Source organism: Formica exsecta, unplaced genomic scaffold (assembly GCF_003651465.1).
Source record: "Formica exsecta isolate Colony F162 unplaced genomic scaffold, ASM365146v1 scaffold122, whole genome shotgun sequence".
Lineage (NCBI taxonomy): Eukaryota > Metazoa > Arthropoda > Insecta > Hymenoptera > Formicidae > Formica > Formica exsecta.
Window position 1 is genome coordinate 1,108,894 of NW_021848556.1, and position 12,944 is coordinate 1,121,837.

The window sequence follows — 12,944 nt, forward strand, 5'->3', positions numbered from 1 at the left end:
TTAATTTTTTCATACATTATTATACATTTTATACATTATTTTTTATTTGTTATACATAAAATCTGTAAGATATAATCAACGATAATTTATACATAAAGTATAAGATTGAGGTGAAAATTTCATATAATCCTTTCCTTTATATTGGTTTGAGCATTTAAAAAGGAAGTCGTGCCACTCTGTCGCGGCTTTGACCTGTTGAGCTAGAAACGCTTTATCGCCTCGTCATGGAATCCGTCTTATTACGGCATACGGCACGCCAACTCGTTTGTAATCCGATTTCATTGTTGTAGTCGTCGTCGTCGTCGCCGTTGTTGCCGTTGCGACAGTTCGTACAAGCGAGATTAAAGCGACGACATAGACGTCACATCACGTCACGCTTGGAAAATTGAGGTGGACATAAAGGGACGTCGGCAATAGTTGATTTTTAATTCATTCGTGGACAGTCGAGAATCACCTCGGTCTTCCTCTTATACTTTGAGTTAATTAATGCCGGCTATCTTCCGGTATTTATGAAAGAGAAAATAAACCGTGTTTAACTCTCACTTCATACTCCCGTTATGTGTTCAAACAAATGTGTTTTATATACTCTAAAATCACCGGATATTTATTTAATAAATAAATACAGTAATAATACTAATAAATACGCTAGATAATACTAGTAAATGAATACGTTCTAGAAAAATAGCATTTCCGTTTCTGTGCTTTATATTTCTACTACATTCATTATATAATATTATTCCGCATATGTATTTTGAAAATTGATTTGATTCCCATTTATCATACATACATTTTGTCGTTGTATATTTATATTTTCCACAGTGCTGTAAACTCATTTGCGCGATTAATTAATTAACCGGATTAATTACATCAATTATCTGCCAATAATTAATAATCCACGCAGCGTTTTTAATTATCCATCTCTCTTATTTTCCTTCCCCTCCGCTTCATATCGATTGACACGCTCAAATAAAAATATCTGTCATTCTTTCGAACCTCGTTCCGTGGGACGTGAAAGAGGCGAGGGGGGATTAAGGATGGAGCTCTGAAATATCCATCTTCCTTAACCCGGTAAGAAGCGCGTTTTCCGATCAGTTAAGCCCGACTAAACCTCAGCGACGTTCCTAAGAGAGCCACGGAATGGCGAGGAAAACCTCAACGACGAAGCCGACACAGAGATGGGTTTTGGAGGTTCTTTTCGGAAGCGAGGAAGAGGAGGAAGCGCCGGGCTCTCGACTGAGTTCGACTAGATAGAGACGTGATTGAAAACTCCGCCCCCGGCGGCACGAGAGTTTCGACTTAAGTGTATACACGCGCATACATAAGAATTGAAGATGTATATATATATATATCTTCAGAGATATATATAAATATATATCTTAGGCGCGCGCTTTCTTCGACTTCGTCCCACCGCATATGGAATAATGTAAACGGCCGAGAATTCAATAAAATCCCTCTCCTTTTCTCGCGAAAACGATTGATTGAAAGTTTCGCCAGTTGTCTTTTTTCTACTGGAATTTATTTCTTGCGAATTAATTTTAGAGATGGACATAAAATCGTATATGAAATAGAAAATAAGAATATCTAGGTAAAAATTATTTTTTCTTTTTTCTCTTACTCTTTATAAATGATTAATGTAATAATATATATTAAGGTTAATATAATAATTTTTATTTGTGTATATGTATAAATTTTATATAATTATATATTAATTTTATAATTCTATATCTGAAATATTTATGATAGTTAATTTTACAAATCAAAAATAAATAATTCGAACATACAGTTCTCGCGTTAGAGAGATGTCACGCGTAATCAAAATAATTATTTTCCTCATTATACGATGCGTAAAATATTTAAAAGAATATTATTATGACGAATTTGTACTTGTTTTATATTTATTTTTTTATTACGAGCTTATGTGTCTCTTAAATTCGTTCATATTTTATAAAATAATTATTCTAGTTGTTTTCGTAAATTAACATAAGCATTAAATAAACATTGGTTATTTTTAAAATAAATGTAAAATTGATTCTCTTTTCTATTTATTTTCTTTTCCATAAAAACTTTTCCATTAAACTTTAACCATATTTGAGTTTGCTGGGACCGTGTTATATATCGAATTAGATTCAGAAACTGGCAGAAACAAGATTAGTTTCTTAGATATAACACGATTCTAACATTTTTTCTTATTTATGAGACTATTTGTATCTTTTTCCTCCTTTTTTTTTCTATGGGCTATATATTTATGACAAGACATTAAGTTCTCAGCTCGCTTTATCCGACGACTCACGAGGGATTCATTCTTTTTGTTCCAGGTTAAGCTCGACAAGAGTCACAGCGGCAAACCTTCCAGAGTCATTCATATCAGGAACATACCTAACGAGGTGTCAGAGGCCGAAATCATCCATCTGGGTCTGCCCTTCGGCCGCGTCACCAATGTCCTCGTTCTCAAGGGCAAGAATCAAGTAAGTCTAAATTAATTACGCAAGAGTCTTTATAATTACTATATTGGTTTGTGAAAAAATGCGTATATGATTGCCGAAAATTGTGAATAGCGGCATAAGAGAACAAACAATTAACACAGCGGATGTGCATAGTTAAATAAAAAATATTCCATTCGCGGATTATATTCTTGTAATTCGATCGCGAAAACTTTTAGCATGCAAACGACGCCGTTTTACGTGCCGTGTGTTCTCGTTACTAGTCGCCACGCAGGATAGAGATGAGAGTGCATTTATGTCGCGTGCATGACGCATTTTGCGGAGACAATCGAATCGCCGATATACGTGATCGAATCGAGTCGACGATCGTCCGTTTAAGCATTATTATCCGTTATTACCCGCGCGCTCGGCGCCGCGACAAAAGATACCCGATGAAAATACGAGCCCTCGATATCGTCGTCCTCGTCAACTCTGACCAGTCCGCCCTCCTGATTCGATCTACCTACCTCCCGGCAGCTCGGTCTTCCTCTCGACGCTCGTTCGTGACGCTACACGCATCACGGTGCTATTATTTCGTACGACGAGAGAGAGCCGTTCTATCGAATCCAGTCTCGGTTTATCGAGCAACGTTACCAGAGCTCGTCCCGTTCTCGTGTAATCCGCCATAGATGCGCCGTTTAAACGCATTTACAGACTCTCGCTCACCTTGATTGTAAGGGCTTGCAAAACGAAATCTTTCCTTTATTTCCATAGATTTTGAAAATATATATTTTGTTAATATAAATATTTTTAAAAGCATTTCTTCGTATATAAAAAGAGATCTTCCAGTAAAGGGGAGAGATAAATTACATTTTTGTGGCGTAATTTTCACATTTTTAATTGTCATCTGCTTTGTATCAATTTTAATGCGTATTATTGTCGGACAAGGATAGATACAGCAGAAAATTTGGAGCAATTTTTTGCCATAACTGTCTGGCAAACTGTACGATCGAGTTAGTTTTACGAACCGATCCATCCGCGATCTCTCGACCGGTGTGTGTTCAATTATGCGCAAACGAAATTACGTTTATCCGGACACCGTTCTGGCCTGCGTGATCAAAATATCAATTCACTTTGACGACATTAATTCCGCGCTTGCACGTGTGACAATACTCGCCAGGAGGTTTAACGTCGCTTCATAAAGCTCCGCGTGGTTTTGCGATATACGCATCGTCGGTAACGACCGCGTATTCAAATAAAAACATCCGTTTCGTGACATTGTGCCTGTATGCGATGTAACCGCGATAAACGCAGTAAGTGGTCTTACAAATATATATATTTAGATAATCCAGTATTTTTATCTATGCATTTACATGGATATTTCTATGCAAAGTACGCCGATACTGCGGTGTTATCGGCGCGAGTGTTCGCGAACAAGAGTGGAAACAAGAATATTTTTTACCTTGCCAATAAATGACGTATCGTAGACGACGATTTGCTTGCGTATTTATTTTTATGTATATATGCATGCAATTTTTTTAAAAGAATTTAAAGACGACTTTTATCTCGAAAAGATTTTGATTAAATGTCGTTTCTCTGTCAAATAAATCATTTTTCTGCATCGTTTTTTCCATGCCATGCTGTTTTTGTCCTTGAAATATAGGATTTCATACAAAAACAATGAACTAACGCACATTCAACGCATCGCCACAATAAAATTCCGCGACTTTCTGTGGCAATGATTATTCTCAGCAATGTATGCACAGATTGCAAAAATAGGCCAGCTGTGCATACGTTGTTCCACATTTCGAATAATGTGGATAGCCTGCAGTAGTAACAAAGCAATACATATTCGCGCTTTTAAAATGCGCTAAAAATTCAAATTCGCGTATTTTTAATACTTCAGGAATTAATAACTGTGTTTTAAATAACGTGTGTTTAAATACAGCCAAATACATACAATGTTTTAATATTTCATGTGAGTGAAAAAATATCATAAAGCAAGTCATTTGTACATAGAAAAGGGTTTGTTTAATTTAAACACACGTGCACATTTAGCAAATATCAAGCAAAAATGGAATATTTCATTGATTTTACTGCTGAATAATTACGTTTAAATATGATATGGGATCTAATTATAATGTATTTTTTTAATCTCGCTCAATATATGTTTGTTTTTTTTTTTAGTCAGACCGACCAATAATTCGTTCGAGTTTATTGTCGGTATGCTGAGAAATCCGCTTTGCCGCAAATTATTTCAGACTATTTTTCGTACCGACAGTTCTCCGACAGCTCGAAAATTTTTCCGATGCGACTGAGCGAATTAATGGCGAATCGTTCGGAACGGAGAGGGGAAATGAGAAGAGAGGGAGGGTCGGCCACGAACGACGAGGATGTGATTTGAGGACGGACGGGTTTCGAAGGGGATTAAATTGGAACACCGAGTATTCATCGTAGCTTACCGCGGGCGGGGAATATTTGAATAACTTGTAAATCCCCCGAATGCGTATTTGATGGCCGCGCTTCGGTTTCGAATACTCTTACGGTTCGTTTTAGTCCCTTAACCATCCTCCTCTACTTCTGATTCGATCATATTCTTCGTCCGATCCTCTCGCTAAGTAAGTTGCAGCATTGTTTTAGTCAAAAGTTAGCTCGTTACGTCGATGAATGATCGATGCTACTTCTAATCTTGCTTTAAAGTAATTGTTTTTATTAACGAAATATGGCTGGTGGGCGAAACTTTGTTTCAATATGCTTCTCTCTAAATTTCTTAATATATTATATAGAAAATATTATATATATTTTTTATGCTCGTTAAAATAGATGTTTTGAATTTTCTGCTTAATGAAGCTATTTTAATTGCTCTAAAATTATATTGCTCTATTTAAGCTATTTAATTGCTCGTAAATTATATTTTTAAAGAGAAAATAAATTCTTTTTCAAATATATATGGAAAAAATACCACAAAATAATATAACTAGATATATAAAAACATATAAAAAAAGAAAAAATAATCAAATAATAATACAATTATGTAAATAATATAAGCTTTATTAAGTGAAATCTTATTCCGCTAATTAGATTTCTATATGATCCTATCGTATTAGCAATTTCCGCTATTTCGATTGCATTTCGAGAAATTTGAAATTTCCTTTGGGTATAAAATCAGCGATATTATGGAAGAGAGTGTATGAACCTTTCATCGTGGGCATGTTGCTTCAAAGCGCATTGCCTAATCAGCGTGGTTAATTGCAACATGCGCTGTGCCCGAGATACGCAATGGGCGAAGCGTTCTATTTGGAATCCATTAAATGACTGTGCCATAAGCGGATACGGAATTCCTTCAAAGGAATGTCTGCTTAACATCATTATATGAGCCTTGCGCCTTAATTCTCGGAGAATATCTCTATTTCGTGGGCGACCTCGGCAAAAATTGGATCATCGTGGCACAGTATCGGATATTATTCACGGGGCACAAAAAATTACCCGCCTGTCTGTCCCGCCTGTCTGACCCGCTTGTCGCATTGAGTGAATGACGTTAACGTTGCCATCCTTGCAAAAATGGCGATGCCGATTTTTACGCTTTTTACCGCGTCAGAGAAATATACCAAACAATTAGTAGGAAATAATTTTGCACTCGCGACGAATGATAATATTCGAAGATACGCTGTAGAATCCTGTGCTTGCACCCGGGAATCCCATGGGCGTCACTAATGCGTTTGTAATTTGCACGAGAAGGTTAAATCTCCTCATTTGGCTCAATGCGGCAAACCGGTGCATCGATGCATTACTTTAATCCCTGTCTGGGTATATAAACGATGGCGCGCACGGCTCTGCTCGCATTATCATACCTGTTGTACGTACACCACCATATTAGAGTCAGTATCGAGGGTGAGAGGGAGAGGGATATACGAGCATTAAACGCATTCGCATAATCTCGTTCGGGATCGCGTCAGCAAAGCCTCGACGGTTTGCCAAAAGCCAACTCGTTCGGTGATTTTCTTCAAATCCTTACGAAAGAGAGCGCGGTTTTATCGAGGATCGAGCGATTTTCGGTCACAACGATGACGATGTCGTACTGTCGTTTGCACAAAATCTTTGCTTAGTATCCCGTAACGTCTGTTACATATTGAATATGTTTGAACGTCGGAAATTGCCTGTATAAATTATGTCAAGAAACAAAAGCATATAGAAAAAAAACTGATTTTATTTTATCTGAAACGCATTCCCGAGAATCCATAAGTGAGAATTAATTTGACTGGCGAATGATAAAACGCGATAGTGATGCGATTTACCGCCATAATAAGCGAGAATATTACAATCATAATGAACAGTAAATTATGGACAGCAGTTGTAAGCATTAGCCTAGCCACGGTCGAGAGGAGGTTTTCCCAGCTACAAATTACGGCAAATCGCAGAAACGTTCTGTGTTTGGCGAACGCAATTTCCTAGCCACCCGCGGCACTTGTTAGACCCGCGTGCAGGAATCACGATTCGCCTCCCCTTCGTCCATTTCCGGCGACGCGTCTGCCCGCGGCGGTCAAGACGATCCCAAAGTAACTCGATCACGTGGGGAAACTCGCGTTATTATCGTACACCCGGGCTTAAGCTTCCCAATTACACGCAAACAGAGACCGACGGGGTGGAGGACAAGGACGAGAGAAGCGCACGTGCATTACGCCGCGGTAATAAATCGAGTTTCACGATGAACCGGCCCGGTCCCGACCCGGGCTGACCCCCGCGGGCACTTTCTCCGTGTTTGCTTTGATTCGAAGTTTCCGGTTAAGTTGGTTACCGGAACGGGCTCTTTGTCCGATCCCGCAAACTCCTGCTCCGCCGCCCCTCTCGCTTGCGCATCTTCCACGTCATTCAACGCGATGAAATTTTCCTCGGGCTTTGAAACTGATAAAAGAAACGTCAGATCGCTCGCAGAAACTCGGAAAACCTATCGTTTTTCTTATTATCTTGCATTTTAAGAATCTACCATAAATTATGATATATTTTAAAGTAATTTTTTTACTCAATATAATCTATATTTTTAATTATATCCAAGAATAATATAATACAAATATTTGTGTACTCCTAATTACATAAATATAGCGCATATCTTGAGCGATATGCGTTACCAGATCATTGAAAAACAATCCAGTTTATCCGTCGGTCAAATATCGAGCAACGCGGATTTTTCTATCTCACCGACGATTTTTCTCACGCTGTTGAATCCGTTATTAGGATGCTTTTTCGCCGAAAATCCACCGTCCGGCTTCAATCTCGCGCAAATATCAGTCAGTCAGACACGTTCGACGAGTTTGATTTCTTTGTTTTTATCTCCGTTTTAATTAACGGGGGCGAGTATCCGTGGGGGCCGCGCCTCTTCGTGTCGGATGTCCGACGTAGGGCGCGGCCCTCAAGTTAAAGGGTGAGGGAGGGGGTGAGGGGAGGGAAAAAAAAAGAAAACAGCTATCGATCAACTATCCCTCCGGCATTAGAAATGTATTTCTGCCGTGTTTTGTTTAATCCTCGAGAGCGCTGTCCGGCCAAAGCTTTCCATTCGTCGCCGTCGTTGTGTTTGCTCGGTTTTCGCCCTTAGGGTTGCCTCTTCGACTTTCGCGCCGGTGTTCGATCTACAAAAGCAACGTGCCCTAGCTATAGGGTATCCAAATACGAGAGTGTTGGCGTTTGTTATACCCGAACCTCCTAGGATTTCAGTGACGCGCTCTCCTCCCAGTCGGATCTCCTTTTAATCCTCGGCGGACCGTGGTCCTCGAAACACTGCGAACTCATCACTCGGCCTGAATTTCTCGAAATCTATTGTTATCTTTGTCACGTTGGATTCGCGTTAAATTCGACCGTACTTGGAAAAGGAAAAAAAAAAGATATCTAACGCCTACTAATCTAGTAGAGAGCTATTAAATGTTTCATTTGTAATCTTACTTGCAGATCCCTATAATATTTATAAAATACGAGATACGAGGTCCACATTTAATTAATATACATGAATGATGAAGCAGAAAATGTACTCAACGTTTTCGGTATCCATGCGTATACGAGTATCTCTCCGTCCCTGTTTATCTTTCATCTCGAATCTCGTTTCTTGCGCGAGAAAAATATCCGCGAGGTACCGCGGTGCCGTTTTCAAAGATACATCGGTCGCAATCTCGCGTATATAATTTAATTAAGAAGAGAAAGAGAGAGAGAGAGAGAGAGAGAGGAAACGAGAATAAACGAACGGGAAAGAAGACTTACACGATTAACGCGCCTTTTCAATTTTTGGCTAATTAATTCGTCGACTGAATGACGCGCCCTTTAAAGTGGTTGCAAAAAGTGAGCGCACACACGAGGGAAGAGTCAGAGAGGATGGGTGATGACGGGGGTGGAAATAGTTGTAAAGGGCGGAATGCCGCGAGCACGATAACGCCGCGAGCGGGCAAACGTAATAACTGGCGACGATATTAATATTTTAAATTCAATTTAAATTCAATTAAAGTTATATCCCGCGGTATACTAGTAGCAGTCGTTGCCCATTGCGAAAGCGGTGATCATGATGGAAGGAATTACGAAAGAGGAAGGAAGGAAGGAAGGAAGGAACAAGGGACGGACGGACGGAAAAAAAAAAGAGGTCGGTCGCCGCTCCGGTTCTTGCTTTGTGCGCGTGCGGCGTACTTACTCCTAATTATTGCGCCGCATATTCGTTTCCCCGAGCTTTCTCGTTTCCGTGATGACAATTCTTCTGTTTGTCCCCCGCACGAGTCCAATTAACGATTTTTCGTCGCTTGTCGATTAGTCGGCGATGATTCTTTGTCTCTGCGAAAAAGCGCGACGATAATGATTGGCTCTCTCTTTCTTCTCTCTTTTTCTCTCTCTCTCTCTCTCTCTCTCTATAAGGCTTCGTTAAATATTATTTTTGAGTAATATTTTTGAAAACTAATTCTTGCGTGCGTAATTGATTTTGTCGAGCGACTTTATCGTTTCGAACGTAAATGATAAAGCTTTTCCTTTAGCGGATTTTCGAGTGACTATCCGAAGGTTCCCGTGCTTGTCGACCGCATTGAAAACAAGAACATATTTGAATCGTTGACGCCCACCAGTCGCGATGGTAGTACGTATTTAGATCGAAATGAAATTTCCATTATGCAAATACGCGCAGATGCATGGAGTGCGTGGTCGAGCTATCGATTCGCCTCGGCGGCGTCGCGTGCAACGCATTCGTTATCTAAATACGGTTTGTCGTCTTTTCGAAACTCGACCCACTTTTTTGCATTTGTCAACGACATTTTGATACGCTCGTTTTTTTTGTGCGTAATCGTCTCTCTCCCTTGTTTAAATATAATTTTCTTTCTCTCTTCCTTTCTTTGATGGAATCCGTGCCGTCTATTACTCAAGAATAAATTCCGGAAAAATCCGGGAGAACGTCGGTCGGACGAAGAAGAAAACGCAACTTTTTAAATTCAAATAATTCGATTGTTCTTGATTCTTCACGCTAAATATAGATCGGACGAATATATAGCCGGTACGTAAAAAGAAAGACGGCGAATTAAGAATTTATAATTTGCATCGATCGCATTATACATTGTGAATTCCGCGGAGATGAGATATGACTATCTGAGATATCGCTCTGTCAGTTAGCGAGCGTACACTTGAATTATATAACTTATACGTGTTCATATACGATATACATGTATGTATGTGTGTGTGTGTGTGTGTGTATATATATATATAATTTGCGTCGAATACATCTTCTATCTCTTCGAAAACGAGCTGCATGAGAGAGAAATGTCTCGTCGAAAGACTCGAGGGCGCGGCTTCTCATATACGATATACATGTATGTATGTGTGTGTGTGTGTGTGTGTGTGTGTGTGTGTATATATATAATTTGCGTCGAATACATCTTCTATCTCTTCGAAAACGAGCTGCATGAGAGAGAAATGTCTCGTCGAAAGACTCGAGGGCGCGGCTTGTACCTATTTTGCAAGCATGCGTACACCTCGTGGAATTTTACGGGCTAAGAGGAAAGGCTGAAGTAACGGCACGATATCATAAGACTCGGGGGCAAGAGGGCGGAAGAGAAGAAGATTCAGCTCGTCGAGCAGAGAAAACGTGGTAGCGACAACGATTTCCATCCACTCCCGCCTTTTTCTATATCGTAGAAAATGATTTGCATCTCTTTTGCAACCATCTCTTCGTCATTCTTGTATATGTATGCGTGCATACCGCAATTTCTCGTGAAATTTAAGAAACGTATATAAAGTCAATTTGGAGACGATTTTTTCTTGACGAATATATCGAGGCATTAATAATTTCCGAATTATAAGCGATTGAGAAACAAGAGTCTTTAAAATCAAATTAGTCTTTTTGTAAATTAAACTATATTTTTCATTTAATTTCAATTTAATTTAATGGATTTTAATTTGAGATTTGGTTATACAAAAATATGAGAAAAAAAATTGGAAATTCTCAAAAGAATGATTTTTTCAACATTTTTGCTACGGAAAAATCGACTACAAATTGGAAACTCCATAGAATCTGTTATTAATAGAAAATATGGTGATTTTGGGACACTCTATATGTACATATATATCCATATGCGTGCAGTTATTAAAATCACAATTATAATCCATTTATTCATCTATAACTTTAATCACGAATCCTAGCATTTACGTGGATTATGCGCTGCTATCCGTCGTATCTTCGATGGATTTACGCGTCGAAATAATTGGCCGAATATCTTCCGCGGCCGCGATCGAACTCTCGTTTAATCTCGTGATTACGTTAGCGATCGCGCATTTTAATTCACGTGCCCGCGCGCGATTGCCATTTTTCCTGAACATCCAATTTGCGCGTAACGTTAATCTCGTTTCCTCGTTAATACGTCTCACCGATCTCTTCGCTCCCGTCTCCGTGCGTTACGAGAATGAGAGATAGAAATTCATCCCGCGTACGTGTGCAGCATCCTTTAAAGTTTACGACGGCCGGCATACGTCACGTTGAACCCTCACCGAGTAGCGAAAAAAGCTCGGGTTTAGCCTAGCTTGGTCGCAAAAGTCGACAGACATATGCGACTGCAATAACGCGATGAGATAACCGCCTCTCGTGATGCATTTCCTCTTTTTTTTTTTTTACGTGCTGCTGCTCTGCAAGCTACAATTTTCCGAGACCGCGAAGTCGACTCTCGCACAAATTGCAGACGGCTGCCGATGCCTCTTCTTAATTGTCCATCACAAGGATAATAACGCGGTAATGTTATCGCGCCGCCGTCATACGTGATAATACGACGTTGACGAATTTTAATTATAGAGTAAAAACCCATGTTCCATTCATTTACGATAAAGAACGTCGTTAGTCATGGTATTCGATTACATCGTCCGGTACGGTACGGATTTTTCTTGAAATTATCCCGTCAAGTGCGCTTAATGTTCTCCAAACTTAATGACAATGCAGTTTCAACGATGAAATCGCATTCATGGCGCGCGGATATTAACAGTATACTTTTTCGTAACGTCTATTCTTCGCAATTTCTTCGTTTAAGGATCGTCTATTACCCTCGTAAGTTATCGATGAAAACCTTTTTCGGCACTGGCTGGGAACTCCGGCTGGCTTTTTCGCGAATTTTTCCAGGGGAAATTTCTCGTTCAGGCCACATCTATTCGCGAATTCGGGAAAGCGATTCGGCCGTGTCGTGAAAGCCGGACGTTCGAGAAACTTCCAGCCGTGAATGTATATACGTTTAGAGAAAGAGAGAGAGAGAGAGAGAGAGAGAGAGAAAGAGTGGTCACGTCTCTCGAAACGGGTTAAAGACTTTTACGACCGGCCTCTGGAAACACGTTTCATTGCCACGCTCCGTTCCGTTCCGCTTCGTGCCGCGGAAAGAAGGGTTGGACTCAGACGGTTCGTGAGACGGCCTCACTTCTTCGTGACGGAATTGCGGGCGAGAGCGCCTCTTTTTACGTTCGTGAACGACGTAAAAAAAGGGAGGCGCAGACCCGACACTTGACGAAATCGCGTACACCTTTATTTTGCGGAAACTCGCGCGCGTCGAGGCGTTGACGATTATTCGTGACTTCATGAACCGGTGAAGAACAATAGCAGCTCGTTGTAATTGTACGCAGTATGTTTCACATAATAATAAGATGCGTTTTGCACACAATACTATGAATAATTAGGAAAAGAATTGAGTATTTAATCAAGTTTTTCTTTTGTTCTCATTTCTCATGGTAAAAGAAGATGTAGCGTATACTTTACGAGTAATCGTACAATCTGCAGTAATTATAGCAATTGATAATTTGTCAGTAATTGCTTTCTTAATGTAAATTGCCTGCAATGATACATATTGGAGCAATTACTGTAGAAAACAGCTCCTATTGTACGATCGCGTCGCGCCGGTTTCGCTTACATGTACGGGGCGCATGGCAAAAATATCACCAACGGACGTTGAAAAATACTCGTCGTAACTATGTTGTCGTGGTAAATAGTGGAATGAAATAAGAAAAACGGCGTGGAAATATGACGCGATGCATCCAGCGGGA

At 39.8% G+C, this 12,944-nt stretch overlaps 1 protein-coding gene across 1 annotated transcript in view; it reads left to right on the forward strand.

Annotated features, from left to right (window-relative positions):
• The window catches only part of LOC115244628 (polypyrimidine tract-binding protein 1), a 251,276-nt gene that overhangs the window by 158,028 nt on the left and 80,304 nt on the right, over positions 1-12,944 (forward strand). Inside the window, 1 exon segment of the mRNA XM_029822432.1 lies at positions 2,316-2,465. Within this exon segment, the coding sequence (XP_029678292.1) occupies positions 2,316-2,465 (150 nt within the window).